The sequence below is a fragment of the Achroia grisella genome, unplaced genomic scaffold, assembly GCF_030625045.1.
Source record: "Achroia grisella isolate CSIRO2021 unplaced genomic scaffold, CSIRO_AGI_Agris_v1 utg204, whole genome shotgun sequence".
In the NCBI taxonomy this organism is placed as follows: Eukaryota; Metazoa; Arthropoda; class Insecta; order Lepidoptera; family Pyralidae; genus Achroia; species Achroia grisella.
Window position 1 is genome coordinate 3031367 of NW_026712703.1, and position 19762 is coordinate 3051128.

Genomic DNA, 19762 nt, shown 5'->3' on the forward strand with positions numbered 1-19762 from the left:
ACTTGTACAACCGGCAAAGCCGAGGTGAGTAGCTAGTTTAATAATAATAATGTCTCTAAAATATAAAAAAAAATCGTAATCCATTACTCACAGACAACTTCTTTTTTTATCTTATTATCATCATAATAATAGACTATCTGTTTAAATTAAACGTTTTCTAAGCTAACAGTTTTTCATAGATTTTTTTTAACTGGAATGTAAATCGCATACCAACGATAACAGAAAAATATTTCTTAACGGCACACAATATTACGACTTCCGTTTCCTGTTTACTCTTCCTGGATGTAATTTTCAACGGATAATATCTAGTTTGTCTGTGAACTGAAAACTGGTTAGATTTTGCATTTACGTAGCATTTTTTTATATGTTAATCTTAACAAAATTACCTACATGGTCAGATAGGTAGCTAGCTACCTACTATTCATAAATGCCAATAGATCAATTCAGTACCACAACAACACATTATTCATCTATCATGAATACCATTTATCAAAATAAACTTTTTTCAACCCGTTTTCTATAGAAGTTGAAATATACAAAACACTGATAAAAGTTTTCCACACAATGAAACGTGAAAGTAAAATCGATTTTCTTGTTGACGTAGACACTGTTCATAGCAACGGCGGTCAGACAGTGTGTACCCCTGAAACATACCGTATAAATAATTGCAGTGATGGACGAGGATAAGGCGAAAGAAGAAGCCGAAGATTGGAAAGTTTTTGAGGCACTGTGCAGTAAAAGTCCCACCGAGGTAAGCCAAAAGAACCTTTTAAATCGTATTTCCAAAACAATGTTTACATAATTTCAATAACCTACGTATCATATAATTCAAAATACCTATGCTACTTTTTGAAGATATGTAATATAAATACTAAATTACAACTTAAATTACTTCAAGAAATAATGTTGTCATTGTCAATAATAATGATATTATTTGATTATTTCTATGGTCAATGTTGTGTCTGCTACGTTTTCAACTGACTGCCAAAATTATGTGGTTCTCAAATCAAGATGAATTAGTCTATTGTTTTTCTGTGTTTTATACATATTTTTTAAGAATACGTTTAGTAGATAAATAATGCAACTTTATATTAACTATATATTATTTGTTAATTATCTATGTAGTTATATAAAACTATATACCTACTAGCAATGCCCGCGGGTCACCTGCTTTAAATTTCAATATAAGATATAGCCTATAGGTTATTCTCATTAATATGCTATATTACTGTAAAGTTTCGTCAAAATCCGTTCAGTAGTCTTTGCGTGAAATAGTAACAAACATCCATACTTACAAACTTTCGCGTTTATACTATTATTAAGATTATATTATTATGTGTATAACTATTGTGTAGACTGATTGTGATTATTTAATTGGCTACAGACAATATTACCAGTGTAATTTACCGGTCCTTGGTGAAGTAGAATAAGAATAAAGATGTCTTGCAAGATACCCGTTCGCAAAACTAATCTTGGGTTGCATTTAGCCTCGGTGATCTAGCGATTTAGCACACCGCTTTACTTCCGATGGTAGCGAATTCGATTCCTCTCACGGTGCAAGCATTAGTATTCATAACTATGATTGTTTGTATCGGTCTGGGTGGTTTCTATGTATATTAGGTATATATATGTATTTAGAAAAAAAATGTATATAAGTATTCATATCAGTTGTACTATTACGACACCTCAAGACCCATGAATGCCTGCAATACCTACCAATCCATCGATCTTTTCAATTTTTTTTTTTTTCATAAATATGGAATTGTGCATCCGACTAAGCTAACCGTAGGTACCTACCTATCACTTTCCATTGGTTTCCAGCCAATATATACCTACATATTGACAATATATAAATGAACATAAAGTCTTGTAATTTAGTCAAACATGAAGAATGAACCAGGAATTACCTACGATATTTTCCAGGGGGCAACCTTGTGGAGATCAACAATGAATTAATTTGAATTGTCAATAGTTCCTATTACTAATTCATTTTTATTAATTATTGTGTAATCTACTTATTGTTATGTATCAATATTTTATAGAAATCCTGTGTACATATAGATACAATTGCCTAGCTTTTAATCCACATTATTTCTCTGCGCTGTGAGATCAGTATCCCTATCAGCCGTAATATTTAGGTCATTGTCTACATACGAATATATAAGTTGTGTAAATGCTAGACATCAGACGTAGGATATGTTTTATTCCCTAAGAAGAATAATTAATCTTATTTTATTCCCCTAGTTGGTTCTTACAATATTTTAGAGGCACGTTTTATTGTTACTTCGTTACACAGATAACCGTATACAGTAAATTACATATATTTTCCTCTGCCTGTATAGTTGTCACTCGCCGAGAAAACAAAGTCTCGGATACAGTAGAGTGGACATACACGACAAAGAGCGGATATATGTTAATTACCTAAACATATGCTCATAATCACTACAGTAACATTTGCTTATCGATTTTTATAAAAAAAAATACTCTATAAGTATATAGGTTTATTACACTACACACATATAGAATTTATACCTACACATAATACTAAAATTAAAAATAGATTTGAAAAAGGCGGACTGATGTTGATCTGAAGATGTTAATCTTTTAACACACGTAGATAACACAACTATGTGACATAACCTATACTAATTAATAATATAATATTATAATAATCATGGCCTTCATTAAATTAAATTATGTTAACAGAAATATTTTCATGAACTTGGCACGACAATTGTTATCCAATTGCATGGCCTTATGAGACAAATACTTTTAAAGTCATACCTACCGACTAAATTCTTATCATTTTCCACTTCCAAAAACACTCATCAAGATCACTACAAGTTTAAAAATTATACCTATTAAATAAGTACCAACTAAAAAAAATCTAGCATTACCATCTTTTTCTATATAAATATTTCCTCTCTAAAATGCTCCAATGCTTATGATCCCACTAAATCAATATATATATGTAGGTATATACATACACTTTGTAGATACATTCCTTAATATGAATGCACGAAGGGCAATCCCGTACCTCGTACCGATTTCTCTAAGACATAAACATAGCTAACTATAAATAACATGCAGGTCATAGCTTCATCCCTCCTTTTAAAAAGGTTTTTATATTTCAATGGTACGCTCCTTATTCAGTCGTAGTAACTCAAAAACGTCGCGACCTCGTTATCCAATCAATAAGCTAAACGAAATAACAATTTGGTGGGGAACTCTCCCCAGTTTCATGCAAATAACCAATGTAAGTTGGCATAGTGAGCATGAAGATATCGTGACTTGAAATAGCGACCCGTATCACGCTACATTTCAGAGCACTTATTACCAGTAGTCGTCTTTTGCACGCCAAATCAAACTGTCCTTTTTCAAATCTCATCATACATACGTCAAATAAAAGCAGTATCATGAAGTTTTGTAAGTTACTATTAGAGTAAATTTTTACATCTTCCTTATTTTGCAATCTTCCTTGACAAATTATGTCCTTGACAAAATATATAGTCTAATGCATTTTATACTTTTATAGTATCTGAATATTGTATCAGTAATTGTAAAAATAGTCTTACGGAAGTTATTTCGGAGACAACGTTCCTATTTTGGGTTTATTAAACAAATATATAATTTACAGATGGATGCAGATGTTGGTAATGACGTAATCACAGCTTTAAGAAGTGATCTTGCTGCTCTACAATATAAACGGGATAAATTGTTATCTGAAGTGAGTTTTATTTCACAATAAACCGTTATTACTTTATTTATTCGTTTACTTATTCTTTAAAGGTATTTTCCAGAATAGTGATTTAAAAAATCAAATGCTTTCCCGCGATCAACGAATATTAGAACAACAGGTTGAAATAGACCACCTTCGTGAACAAAATGCACGACAAAATGCTATCATATCATCCCTTAAAAAGAAACTACAAGATTACGAAGAAATACAGAGAAATTTACATGCATCCCAAGGTAGAACTGATCTTACTGTGCAAACTTTACAAAGAGACAATCGCTACTGTGAAGAGAAAATAAAAGACTTGGAAAAAAAATTAAGATCCCTTGAATTGGAGTGCAATAATGAAGAGCAGCAGAAAGAAAATGCACGTTGCCAATTTCACGACCTGGTTCGTAGATTATCGTCCGCACTTGATTTTGATTTTTGTGACACTACACATACACATTCTCCTGAAACTTTGATTATAAAAGCCGCAGAACTTGTACAAGAAATCACAAGATTAAAGAATAAGTGCATGAACACAACAGAGAACTTATCGAGCGTAGAACAGGATTTAAGGAGTTGCAGAGATGCTTTGGAAAGATCAAACACGGACAAAGATATGCTACAACGACAGTTATCTTCGCATATTTTAGATATCGAAAGGCTCAAACAAGAAAAGGAATCATTAACTGTGCAAAACAGAGTTATAGAACGAGAACTTCTTGAAGCAAGAGACAAATTATCGCATTGTTCCAAGAATTTAAACGTTGTTACAGATAACGTAAATCAGAATGAATCTATAATAGTGCAACTAAAAGGTACGTTATGAGTAACAACTAGGTATAGGTACTTATTTAAAAAAAAAATTGATTTTCGTAAAAGCAGAGATACTATGATAATTAGTTTTTTTCAGAGGATTTGAGGCACCGTGAGGAAAAATATCAAAGACTCCAAACGGAATTTCGAAATACTATGGAATCGCTTGCAATCTTGCTCAGTTTGCCTACTCGTTTTGTTGAGGCACATGAGAGCACAATAAAAGACAGAATACGTGAAATATTAAGTGAAAATAAAGACCGCACTGTGGTAAGTTATCTATAAAATACACCAACATGACTTTGCAAATTGCTTAATATATTATATACATGCCTTTAATCGCTTTTTTAATTAACGCCCTAATGGTCATTATTTTATTGTCTTACATATAAAAAGGTGCCTACCTGTATTTAATTATCGTCTAATTAAGCATGTATCATTGGATATATTTAAAAATCTCTATATTTTCTAAAACATTCCCAATCTTCATAATAAATAAGTTATTATTTTATTTTATAAGCATAAGTAATTATAGCATAAGACATTACATTGACTATTTTATTTTAATCAATAGCAATTAGATGCACTTCGCGATAAGTTAGGCTCTGAATCCCAGCAGCTAAGCAGAACGGCACATCTACATGATCAGGCTACGACAAGAGTGCGCATACTTGAAGACGAGCGTAATATGCTCGAAGCCAAAGTGCACAAACTCGAGTCTGAACTCAATGCCGTCGAACTTTCTCGAGACAGTTTGCGGAAGGACAAAGCTAACGTAAGTTATTTATTTATAAATTTCATTTATTTTATAATCTTGTTATGTTATTGTTTTTACCATATCTAATTGTAACACTACAGATAAAAATAATTATATGCAACAATGAATAATCAAATGATATAAAAACATTTTTGTTTATTTTGTAAACCATTGTTTCTCTTTTGGCATATTCACAACTACGGGATTCTATTTATTTATTTATGATTATTATTACTTGATTAAAGTTATTAAATGTTCATCATACTCAACGGATGTACAAATGTATATTTATATTTTATACTAAAGTACATTTCAATGCAATATAGTGTATTTATTATACAATTTATTTTAAATTAAATATTTATTTCGTATATAACATATTAATAAAGGAAATGTCATTTAAAGCAAAGTCAGTTATTAGTTATTATGATATCAAATTATCTTGATTTGCTGTAATTATACGATCTAGTTTCCTAAACTTTACCTGTACGATATACATTAAAAAACAAATTGATATTATTGAAATAATTAAAATTACCATTAAAAACTACTTTAAACTTTAATGTGCCACATGACAGTTACAGCAATCCATTTTAATAACATCAATGGCTAACAAGAACGCGGAAACAATGATTCGCGTTAAATGTTTTATTGTTACAGTTTGTAGCATTCCTTGAGCGCCTGGGCAGAACGCTAAATATGGATGAGTTGACCCAGGATATTGGCATAGAGCTACACACCGAATCCATTATCCACCGTGCAGAGCAACTGGCGAGGCTCGAGAGTGATAAAATTGTTGACAAGGTCAGCTGTTACGATGCAGTAGCCGGTACATTACGGGAAATGATAGCTGTGGTCTACAGGATGTTGTTAATACTATATTTAATACTCACTTCTGTTTAATTATTAGAAAAAAGAAATAATGAGAGTTATATTAACAACAATTTATTACATTATGATCATAATACAAACACACTATTATATCTCCATTGAACAATGAAACACAGGTACACTTTTGTTAGACACATATATTTTTGTTAAAGACGTAACTTTATAATAATTGTAATATTGACCATTAAGTGCGAGTTCGATTTATATTCAAGTCTTTATTAAGTACCTATTTAATAAACAATTTGACCGTGGTAATAATGGTAGGCGTTCAGGATGTATAGTAAATCTTGAATGTATTTTATAAAATTACACATCGGTTCCACCTCCATAATCGACTTCAACCTTTATATTTATTGATCAAAATACGTTCCATTAAAAATTATGATTCGAATCCAAAATATAGGTTTCCTTTACTTCACGTTTTTAATTTGATTTTCAAATATATTTCATAAATGATACTCCAATTTTCTTTTGTATACTATACTTGATCACATCATGTTTTTTGATGACCTTTACATTCCATTTTTGATTTTATAAATCAAGAGAGATCATTTTATGCGTATTGGGTTTTTAATAATTTCTAAAACCTTCCAACAATAGCTATTAAAAACAACATCCTGTGATCACAACTAGAGGAAGTTGCTTTAATATACGTGTTCAGTTATGTTTTTTATTTAGCCTACGCCTTTTATTCAGAATATTTATTATTTATGTACATATTTATGTTTGAGTATTGTATTGTGTGCTAATCAGTGTCTTTTATGTATTTAGATGCTATATTACGGATACTACGGCACACTGCCGAGACTGCGCAGAGAAAGGTCATTCCATGATTTGCCTTATCTTAAAGAAGTAAGATTTCTATCATTCGGATTTGGCATGACATTCAAGTAGGTTAATATTTACTTTCGAGTAAATAGTGTTGTCTGCTAATAGATGCCTACTAAACACTATTGAAAATAATATACGTACCTACCTATATCTATAGATACTGACTGCACCAATTATTAATAATACACTCTTTGTAATTCAACTTAATTATCAGTAATTAATCATCACTGAAAAGTAAAAATAAAGTTATACAGCATATTGTTAAATATAGTACGCCTATTATAAACACCTGACATTTAGTATTGTTCGTAGGTACCTACATACATCCTATTTTATTTTTGGTCGTGTTTAATTTATTGTTAGTATAAATGTATTGGCATTTTCACTCACTGTTCATGCTTATTGTTCAAATTTATTCTTTATTTTTAACGTATTGAGATCACAGCAGTTTAACGGTTATAATCAGGTAGGTATAAAGTATTTATAGTAACTCACTACATTTATACACTTCCAGGTTCATATTTTTAATAAATGTCTTATGTTTTCCTTCACATTTATGTTATTATAATTATTCCAGACTGCTGTCGTATATCAATTGCAACGAAGAATAAGAATCCTTAGGGAGCAACTGCAGAGGAAAGACTTGCATTTAGATTTATTGCGACGAAAGCTGAGCATTCAGGTCAGTCAGTCTACAATAGAATACTTAGAACTTCTTGCCTATTTATATGTGGAAGTAAGAAAAAACTGTTCCATTTCTTTGCCACATACATGACATATACCTATGTAAAATTTATGTTTACCTAAGTGGTAGACTCTCCGTAAATTTGGGAAATATATTAATTGTTTTTTTTATAACTTATGTATTGATTGCAATTATTATTTCATACACACTTATACTATATTACCTTATTAAAATAAAAAATAACTATAAAAATTGGTGATGTCAACCGTTCTATGTTCTGAATAAGTAGGTACGTATTTTACATGGGAGTTGGCAGATACGTAGGTTAAGTATCATACGTCACAGAGTCTTCTAAATTCACACGTTTGATCGAAGAGTAAGAAATTACATAGTAATTAATTTACATGTTTAAAAAATAATTCTCATCGCAATACTGGTGGAAATATGCAGTAATTAAAAATATTTTCCTTAGCAATTTTATCTGTCGTAAGAAGTACAGGACATTACATAGTATTTTCTTAATAAAACTATTTAATAATAGATATATCAGAACCTAGATAAAGATATGCACACTACGTAAATGAGACGTACTTTTGTCCTTAATTTAAACTTAACTTGTATCTAATTTTACACACATTATTACAGACATTCGTGATTTTAACGTTACGCACGATCTAACGATAAGGTTTTTGCATTGTCTAAATAAGGAAATTGATGTAGATACGTATTTGCTTTTAAAACATATAGTTAGATTACCTATTCTTATCATTAGTCGCCAGATTCATTACTATATTAATGAGTTTTTAATATTAACAAATTAGAATTACCTAATGTGTGTACTCAAGTATCACTTATAAATATTAGTGGGCGACCTTGATTATGCAGCGGTTTAATATGCTGTCTCTCTTTTCATTGTCGCCAATACGAACCCCGCCAATAAATAAGATAGTTAAATAAAGCTTACCATGTCTACTATAATATATATGGTATCAAAATGGTACCCATGCAGAATATTTAGTCTTAGTAATAGATTTTTCTTATATAACTACAAACATGAGAGACTGGCTGACGGTTGCCAAGTATTGAAGTTGGTACCCCTCGCCTGTATAAATGAACAACACCTTGGATATTTCGCCACAGGACATCCCTAGTATACCTCATTTACATCAAAATTTTCCATCCTACAGCCCGTCCGATTGTAATACAATATTATATAACTCTAAGTACGATGACTTGATAGTCCTCTAATTGTCAGATTATCTTTTTTTTATTGTCTTCATAGTTGAGCAAACTCAACTCAAAAACAACGATATGTAAGTGAAATTACAGGGTACGTAGGCATATCATCTTATCATTTTTCAAGAATGGCAATACTGTTCATGTAGTCAACGATTGCCACTTTCCATCAGATGGGTCATCTAATTTAATATAAACTACTAATGCAACTAACAAGCTACTCATACTTCAATTAGTGACGATCCGCGGATCCGAGATCGACCGAACCGATCAAACGCCAAATTTAGATGTGCGCAAACAAACAGTAGTTATTTAATGGTTCATATACTATAATCAGGAGGAAGGGTCCCGCGTTCGTGCTGTGCTGCAAGCAGAACGAGATGAAGGAGTGACGCGCAGCAAGAAGCTGGCTCGGCAATGCGACAAACTAGCTGTGCAGCTGAGCGACGCTCGCGCTCAGATACGAGATCTCAATGCACAACTGGCAGATGCAGCCGAGTACAAGGTAAATTTAACACCCATTACAAACTCTTGACAAAACTTCTATTAAAAAAAATTTATAGAGAATATGAGAACAGATTATAAAATATTGTTTTTTGTTAATTATTATTAACACAGGTAAAGACAAAATTTATTATACAATCTGTGTCTGCGGTTTCACCTACGTGAAATTTATTATTCCTTTTGATGTAATCTGATGTGATTCTGATCCTATATGTTATTCTGATGGTGAAGGAATATTATTGTTTTAAAGTTTTAATAAAATCCATTCAGTAGTTTTTCGTGAAAGAGTAATAAACACCTATCCATCCATCTACACGCACAAACTTCTGCGTTTTTAATATTAGTAAGAGATCCCTTCATTATACTAACTAAATTCTAAACTATACTAACTGCAATATAAATCAGAAGTAGCGTTTGGTGTAATAACTACCAAATTTTAACCTAAAAATATATATATAGGACATAGCTTATTCAACTTATTTAAAAAGTAAACCGAGGGAGATTTTATACAATATCGCCTGCGTGGATACGTCCTATTTCACCTATATCATTTGAAGGCTATATGTTTAATAAACTTGCTATGCTTATGTATAATATGCCTTAGTTGAACTGTAACATATGTTACAGGATAAGGAGACATTACAACGTAATATTAAATCAAATGGAGAATGGACTTAATTGCCATTCCAGTTACACATAAAAAAGTTAGGTTTTACAAATCTTTGAACTACAATCTGTTTTAATACTTTATTTCTAAATTCAAAAGCATTGATTACAAATAGCCTAAATAAATATATCTACAGCTATCTATAACTCTATTTAATAATTTCTCAAGGAAGTATAAGAAATACAATCTAAACACTCAGTTGTAAGCTTTAACATTAAAATTCCAAAGCATAGGTATAGTGGATTTACTGGAATAATTTACGAGCAAGGTTAAAATAATTTTCTCAAGATAAACGTGATCTCATTCGTATTAAGCTATTGTAATTCGCTAACAAAATTATATGCATTTGTACGTTTGAATAAAAATAATATATTCACTAGAAGAAAGCCTTATTTTGTCTATAAATATCCCCATTTTTGTTTGTACTTTAGTTGGCTTATTAATACTAGGTCATAATGTATGTGAGTAATTAGATTATTTTCGTATTAAATGGAGATCGGATAGAAATATTCTATTTTAAAATAATGCAAAAAAATATTGTCTTTTTTATATAATTTGTTGCAAAAAAGAAAGAAATTTGGAACTACATCATTACTAGTAACTGTTAGCCTTTGTGGAACTTTGAATGCATTTTATAAACCCATACGTCCTTATTCGCAGATTATCTTTTTTATTTTACTAGACCGGTTTCGCCTTTTAGGGTATTACTAAAAGTATGTACAAGTGCAATCAAAGAACGGAAAATTTAATAAATTAAAATTCTAGTTTCTATTTTGTTTGACTAGGCAAGTAAAATAAAAAAATCTATAGAATACGAAAACGTATGTTTATAACATAATATATTATTATAAACTAGGTATAAATATATCCTCTCATTTAAGTAATTTTGAATTTAAAAAGATACAGACTAGACTAAGTTTTAAAATAAGAAAACTGAGACTTGAATAATTATTACTTTTTTTTCATATTTTGTGGTTAATAAATTATCTGTTGTACAATTACTTATTAATTAATAAGAAATTATCTCCGAAACTACGTTCGTATGTATAATATATTATATACGAATTCTAAAACAATGAATGCATAACAATAATAATATTTTTATACAATTGTATTAAAAAGAGATGTAGGTATATCAAAAATAATTAATTGTATATAACTCAAAGTGTAACATCCAATTGGAATGTGGCAGAGGCCTCGATATCTGAACCCACGGTAGAACACCTTGTTTCTCCGGTCACGATTAAAAGGCATGACTGTCTAGCCCATAGGTTCTCAAATGTATATTGTAGTTCCTTCTAGTATTAAAATATTAAAAACGGCTTTTTCAAGAGCTGGCGTATTTATTATATTAAAAATGTCTGATTTCATTATATAACAGTGAAGCATGTAACCTTTATTTTCAGGAACGAAAACTTTGTTTTATTTTATTAATATAAGTATTAGTAAATCTTAAATCAGTAAAAGGTAAATTTCCCTCATGATCTTAATAATATAATTTCACTATAAATAGCCGTTCGTTCACTTCAAAGATCAAACAAAATCTGATTTCTTTGAGAACCATTGATCAAGATCGAGGTAATCGTGCTATTGGTCACATTAAACTAGTTATTTCTTAGAAGATATGCAATGTTATACAATAAATTATAATAAAGGAAAATTAAAATAAACAGAAACTTGTCACTTATATGATATTTCGTGACATTTTATATTAAGCACGTTTATGCTATTGAAATACGGAATGAAACCAAACGGACATAAAACGACATAAAGACAAAAAAATGTTATCTGAATGAAACTTCTCCTCTTATGATGCCATTTCATGGACTTCATGACAAAGAAAGTAAGACATACATATCAATACACAAGGAAAAGAAACAATACAACAATAAATTGGACTAGGAATAATTAATTAATTGTAGATGGTTTAATGCTGACAAAATATAATTTCTTAACTTAAAACTCTATGTCGTATTTTTCTCAGGTTTAGCCTTTATGTTCAATATACCTATTATGTAACCCATAAAAAACAAAATATTCTGCGGATGTACCTTAATTACGTGAAACCTTAAAACATAATAAAAAAAATAGTTTTCACCTCGTTACGATTTTATTATACTAGTTGGCCGCAAGTATGTAAAATGTTACACTAAAGTTAATTAAATTTGTGATTCTGAAACATTCAGTGAAACATTCTCCATATCCCTAGATCCCATGCTACGTTATCCATATATTACAGTTTATAATAACTAAAGTACTAAATAGGTGATACAGAAGCATTCATAACGCAGTTGATTTAATCTGGACTGTATAAAAATTCTAACATGAGTATATTCTGTAACATACGAAAGTCGACTTTTGATTGACGCGAAATGCAGGCCTCATCCAGATTTATGCGTTTATGCTTTGATTCTATTAAATTAAATAATATTATTTCCACAAAATGTAGATAATAAAACTTTATCTTTATCATGCGTATTGTTGTTGTATTTATTGATTGAAACCTAATCTTTATAAAATATTGTAGCGTTTAGTTTAATCACTGTTTAATAATAAAAAATAATATATATATATATACATATTTAACTTTATATTATGTGAATGTATATATATATATATTTAACTTTATATTATGTGAATTTTTAATGCACAAACCTAACAATATTTATTTCTAAAGATATTATTTTGTAAATAGATAAAGTAAATTTACCTTTTCGTAATATATTTTTATTCAATGTTTTAAACAATATTTTCCTTAGAAGTGAATGTGTGCGCGTGTGCTGTGGTCGTTTACAGTTTTAAATAGTATTTCAAAGCTCAGTCGTCTATATAATTTAAATGTGCATAGGTATACATATTATTGTATAAGTATCTCTATAAGAGAATAAATGTATTTTTACACCCATTAAAAATATTTTAATATCAGATAACATCTCTGGAACGCGCACGCAAAGTCGAGGATTTACAAAAGAAACTAGACGAGGCAGATCTTTTACGGGCGCGATATAACCGCAAAGTGAATGTACTAAAAGACCAAGTCAGAGCGACCGGTGAAACATTTGAACAAGAACGCAATACGACTGAACACCAGATTTCAATGCTGAGGGATGACTTGGCTAGAACCAAAGAACTCCTTGCTGAATGCCAGAGACGAGAAGCTCAGTTACTCAGCTTTAGGTAATCATTTATTTATTGACAAATTTGAAAATGAATTCATTGCACACATACTACCGAAATTAGGGTAATAAATTTAGATGTTTTCTGATGTGAACTAGGTGTGAGATGAAGTCTTAATATGTCAGAGGCCTGATATAGAAGCTGATATATTGCTAACAATTCTCAATCGTAATAGATAAATATCAATGGGTTTGGATATATTGCCTATGGAATATTTTTTGGGCTATTAATGATAATAGCCCAAAAAATATACCATAGGCAATTGCAAAATTGTACATTGTTTGAATCTGTTTCATTGAGATTTATTAATAGCAACCTGATATATTAAATATCCAAATTCATTAAAAATTACATAATGATACAGTTTCAATATTTATGTAGGCATTCCATCGCTAAGCTCCTCGGAATATTGGTACCAGCTTCGGTATCGGACTTCGAGATGGTATCCAGACTCCAAAAGTTGATCGACGCTCATCATGATTTCACTGTGGTGTCGCGAAGATATGATGATCCTGCACTACTGCGCGCTTCCTCCCGTTCACCACCGCCTTCCAGATGCAGAACCAGAACGCCGGAAAGGTAATATCGATAATTATATACTAATGTAAAGTATTCATTAATAACCATGTAAGCTCCTTGAAATGTTTAAGACGGCAGGACGATTTATAAAATTGCATCTTTACACTCATAAAGTTAATCCAACCAGCTATAGTTACCTAACTGTCCTGACAGCAGAAGAACATTTATAAATATTAGTAGTACATATAGGAAATACCTATTAAAGTCAACTATTTTAATTATAAAACACAATGGTCAATAATTAAGTCATAGCAAATGATAGCACAGTTCGTATCAAGTTTTAAAAATAGTTTACAATTTTCCACTGTATCTCGGCTTACTATACCAAGTATAACCACATAGCCTTGTAAATGTTATTATATATTAAACTAGCTGTACCCGCGACTTCGTCCGCGAAAATAGTGACCTTGAGCAAATAATAAAAAATCTATATTAATAATCTAACCCAATAAAAAAGTTTCATCGTTCTAGCTTCAAAAATGAAATTTCCATACATAATTCCATACAATTCAATCAACAGCCAAAAACTATGTTTCAAACTACTATCTTTAAAATGAAGATACTTCCATACATACCATACATACATTACATCTCCCCTTTCAACCCCTTATAACCCTTTTTCTTGTTTTTTTTAATGCTACTTATATTAGTGTCATCATGTACCAATGATAAGATGTCGCTATACTGTAACCATTTATGGCTGAGTCCTGTGGCGGTAGGTACTGATATTTTCTCAACAGCCTAAAAAATGGGTTTCAAGTTTCTAGCTTTAAAAAATGACAATACATGCATACAACATTTTAACTCCCATTTTGACCCTTACAACCCATTTTCGTTAATTATATTTAATCAATACGCAAAAAAATAAGATTGAAGTTTAAACTTTTAAAAAATTCCTCTTTCAGTCTCTTATAACCCTTTTTAGCATTAAAAAGTAACCTATGTCCTATCTCAAGATCTAGACTTTAAATTTCATTTAAATCAGTTCAGAAGTTTTGGCTTTTAAGACAGACAGACAGAGTCACTTTCACTTTCATAATATTAGTAAGGTATTTATTAAATAAACTGACCCAAAAAAGCGTAAGAAAAAAGCTTCATCGTTCTAGCTTCAAATATGACGAATTTCCATAAAAACTTTTATCTGCTATTTTATTTTACCCCTTGAATGGTGACAATGTGATATTTACAAATTTAAATGTCATATTTATTTATATTTAATAAACATTTTGAACATTTCTTTAAATTCTTTTGAAAATTGGTGGTCCAGTTGGCCAATAACATAATAAAATTTTGTTAAATCAAAATAATAGATGTGATATTCTAAATTGCAAACTATCCCTCTACTTGCGCGAACCATATCTCTGACTCTACTGGCCAGAATGGAGAAACGCGTATTCCGAACCTGAATAGCTCGGATGGAACGGTAGATGTTGTTTCTTCCAAGGAAATGTTGTTCATATGTATTGACAACATTTTTAATATTATATGTTGTTTTATTCTTCAAAAATATTAATAATATGTTCTTACGCTCTTGTCCAAGAGCAGGGTCATCAGTTATAGGCTATACCAGGATTATATTTATGTATTTATAAAATAAAATTGCAGAGCAAACGTTTATTCATTTAAATTCATAAGCAGACAACGGATTGACAATAATCAGTTGCGCGCGCTGCTTATACAAATGACATATATGTTTATTTATGACATATGAGCGTTAATAAGTCGCATATCTAGTACAATACTGGTGTAATTCAGAAATTAAAAATTTTTGAAAATAGACTTAATAACACAATTATAAAGTAGACTTTCCAAAATATCAAATTTTTTAGTTAAGCCATTATTATAATAAGTGTGTATTCAACCGCATAAAGATAACCTTGCATTACCATTTTCAACCACTTACAACCCTTTTTTCGCATTAAAAAGTAGCCTATGTCCTTCCTCGGCGTCTAGACTATATGGTTACCAAATTTCATTTAAATCTGTTCAGTAGTTTTGGCGTGAAAGCGAGACAGACAGACAGACAGACAGACAGAGTTACTTTCGCATTTATAATATTAGTAAGGACTAGTGGTTGAAATTCGATGGTAATTTATTTAAAATATAACTTTGAGTATTATTAAGGTTCTTTTCAAAAACTATACTTCTATAATCACAAGCACTGGCAGTCACACAGGCAATAAACAAAAGTATATACATGCATGCACATATAAACATGTGTTTGTTAAGTACATGGTTAGTGTGTAACATTTTTATTATTAAGTATTTAATGTATTTATTATGCAGTAATTTAAAAATATTGGGATTCTTCACTCCTTCACTATATAACCTATAAGTATGCATTTGATACTCCTCCGTCCGTGCAATGTTTTATAAAAAGGAGTACAGTAGTTTTTGTTTCTTATTAATATGTAGATATATTATTATATGTTAGAAAAATATTTTTGTAAAGTAATAAACTGATATAGCAACATAATTGTTGTGTATTAAGGGCTATGAAAAATTCCCACATATATATTTATGAATAGTAGGTACTTTGATTCATGTAAAATGCCTATGTCCCTTGGTCAAAATTAATATAGTGTCAAGTAAAACTGACGCTGGATAAATGACTTTAAACTCTTTAGGTACACCTTATTTGTAAGATGTGAAAGAACATGATTGCAGCTCATTTATGGAATGCGATTATCTTGTATACACGACATGATTTCTGACGTCGAATCAAACATACACAGATAAATGATTTGCATCCGTATAGTGACGGGGTAATTTTGGCCTCACCCAGGGTATCCCTTAATATCGTAATTATTTTAAATTTTATCGTTAATTTGACCTTTTAATTTGTATCGTCCGTAATTGATTGTTATTTCATTTCATTGTAAGAAACAAATAAGTAAGATACTTTTCTTAAGAAATTGGATAAACTAAAAAAGAATGCAGTCTGTGATATTCACATTACTGTATTTAGTTAGAAACCTGGACTGAACATTACTGAAGACAACGTTGTTGAACTATTATTTTACTAGTTATCATATCTTAAAATAGGTAATTAAAAAGTCGATATTGAAATTTCAAAGCGTGATTTTCTCGTGATTTTGTCTACACATTACGCTTTTATTGTATAACAATTGAAAATCCGTGTCTCAATTGCTGGACTCCTATTGACAACCCTGTTTCAGGTCATTGCGCTACGATGACTCTGGGTACGCAGACCCAGCGTTCGACCTCGACGATGAATTGTACAAAAGTCGCGCCGCCTTGTGACAATCACGGCGCCGCGCCCGCTTCTAGAGGGACCCCGCAGAGCATCGTGACATTACTCGCCACTAATTGAACAATCATTGATATATTTTTTAAGATAATCAAAGACTACAAGTCATCTTTCTATCTACGAGTATATCACTATATTGATTTAGGGTTGGCGTAAAGGTTTTTATAATTTTATAGTGCGGTTTTAGAATATACCTCAACTATCGGCTACCTATCTAAAGTGAAGTCTCTGGGGGTGTTAATTGTTAGTAATATAGATTTGTACTTATAAGCCCACAGCAGTCAAGTAGTTTTCCACACAGTCTCCCCTGGAAGCCGTCATGTTAAACTCCTCTTGTCACCACGATGGATTAACTACCTAACTTCATAGTATAAATCATATGAGGATCATACTATACTTCACTTGAGCCCCGCCAACTTAACCATACTAATCATATATATTATTATGTTGTTAAAAACAGAAGTCAACCCTATTTCATCAAGCGTTCCTAAAGAAGTAAGTGTAAGTACTGCAGCCTCTTTACTAAAAATTATACTCGTATAGGTACTTGGTGTACACACAGGTCTATGGCTAGATGCGGTGGTAGCGGCAGCTTCCTGTATCTTGTATTATGTTTTTAGTGAGATTATTATTACCTATACCTACCTAAAAAGAAGGTTTTTTATATAATTACCCAGTAATGAAACACCTCGGGTAAGTTTAATATAAAAATATTGCAAAAGATTTTTGCTAAAATATGATTATGATTAGTACAATTTTATTAATTAATTTATTATATGAAAAGCTTATCTTGAATAAGCGCTAACCGAAATAGGCCACGAACCTATAAAATACTCGTTGCTATAATTAAGCATAGTATATATATAATATAGTAACTCTTAGAAAATAGTTTATGCTATATTCAGAATTCGTTTTTTCTCTAAATAACGTATTGTATAATTATAGGTATTATTTGTTACAAATAGGTACGCAGGTGTTATCTTCTTAGTAATCTCAAGTTAAGGGTCGACAACGCACACCAGACACACCCCTGTTCAGGCGTCTATAATTTATTCGATGACCTTCAAATGTTTGATTGTCACTACTGTTGTATAAATAAAACCAATATATACCGATAGTTAAATGTAAGTTCTCCTTTATCTGTTTGTATGAAATAGGCGACGCTTATTTATTAGAATGTGTACTACCGTAATGTAAACTTTTATATTGTTGATTGAATTACTTTAATCAAAATCAATAATCGATTATAATTAATATCAGAATTTTAATATATTTAAGATATAAATCTGTAATCAAGTAGATTTTTTGTATAAACAGAATCCCAACCAATCTATTCCATTGCTGGGCAGGAATCGCTCTTCATTAGAGAATGTGTTCAGGTTCCCATTAGATACTACGCTGCCATGGCCACGGTTCGGTATTGAGTTTTAGTTCGACTTTTTTTCTTAGACATCAGTCTATTTGTGTTTTATTCTTCAAGTTCAGCTCTTGTTCAAAAATTCTAGACATGAAAAAACTACATTAGCTGTATTTAGACGACACATTCTTTATTTAGGAATTGTATTGGACTATTATTTTTGTTCACTTTTTAGCGCATATATTCCATTTCATATCATTATATTTTAACCTTTCCTTTACAGATGTTATTTTCCAAAAATACGGTTAATTTACGGTTTATTAATAATAAACTATCAATAACTTTACAATTATGTCTTTGCTCCACTGTTAAATGTCCGCCATTTTGTAATGATAATTAATTAATAAAAATAGGCGCTAAAGCACGCACGATTGAAGATCGCGGGAATGCGCGGCTGGCGGAGCGCGTTGTTTCTCGTTCCTTTGTTTATATTTACATGCACATTTTTTCCAGCATGAAACCCCATTCGCGCAACAATGGCAGCAATTCAATTTTTACTCTGTCATCACCTGGAAATACCCAATCTAATATAATCTGGTCATATACTAAAATTTACTGTACATATTTAATATGTAGATATCTCATACGCTTAATAATAGTAATTAGTTTAAACATTTCCGGTTACTGGAACTAGTCAGCTGTCTCTTGTAATTAAATAATTATTTTAGTAAGTAAATAAAAATAAATCAAAATGTGTTCAATCTATTATAAGTACCTCCTTTACATTGTAAAATTATATGTTAGCGTTTGTTAATTATAATGTTCATATATGTATTTCAAGCATATGTTTATGTTAAGTGATTAAAATAATTATTATCCTAACAAAATATCTATTTATTACAACAAGTAGGTACACGCAATTTATTATAGTCGTATTAGAGTTTTAATTAAATGCAAAAAAGTGATTTTAATGTAGTAGGTAAATACATACTTTATAATATTTGTAATTACACCTAAATATAATAGTAGGCATTAATAGTATCAGTAGCCTTTATTAAAGTCAATATCACACTGAGAAATATTGAAATCAAAATAAGCATTATTTATTCAATGATAATCATTTCAAAACCGGTAATATAGCCAAATTGGTTTGCATATATATTTATATTCAGTAAAAATATAACCCTCGTTTTAGTAGTCAGAAAATCTAATACAATGTTTTAGTATAGGTACTACATATGTACCCGTGAGAGACTTTGTAAAAAGTCGT

The 19762-nt window shown here is 30.5% G+C and overlaps 1 protein-coding gene across 1 annotated transcript; it reads left to right on the forward strand.

Annotated features, from left to right (window-relative positions):
- The first annotated feature begins 673 nt into the window (after nt 1-673).
- On the forward strand, nt 674-17128 carry LOC131841996 (coiled-coil domain-containing protein 170). Its single transcript, XM_059190427.1, has 11 exons — nt 674-751; nt 3638-3727; nt 3801-4539; nt 4635-4807; nt 5112-5312; nt 5955-6098; nt 7594-7698; nt 9275-9442; nt 13035-13285; nt 13667-13864; nt 17044-17128. Exons 1-11 carry the CDS (start codon nt 674-676, stop codon nt 17126-17128), a joined length of 2232 nt encoding a protein of 743 aa, XP_059046410.1.
- The last annotated feature ends 2634 nt before the right edge of the window (nt 17129-19762 follow it).

Excerpts from the sequence above, each read along its gene's own strand:
- LOC131841996 (XM_059190427.1), top strand. The coding sequence starts at position 674 with ATGGACGAGGATAAGGCGAAAGAAGAAGCCGAAGATTGGAAAGTTTTT. Across the intron at positions 3,728-3,800 it reads GGGATAAATTGTTATCTGAA|AATAGTGATTTAAAAAATCA; the intron begins GTGAGTTTTATT and ends GGTATTTTCCAG. Across the intron at positions 4,540-4,634 it reads TATAATAGTGCAACTAAAAG|AGGATTTGAGGCACCGTGAG; the intron begins GTACGTTATGAG and ends AGTTTTTTTCAG.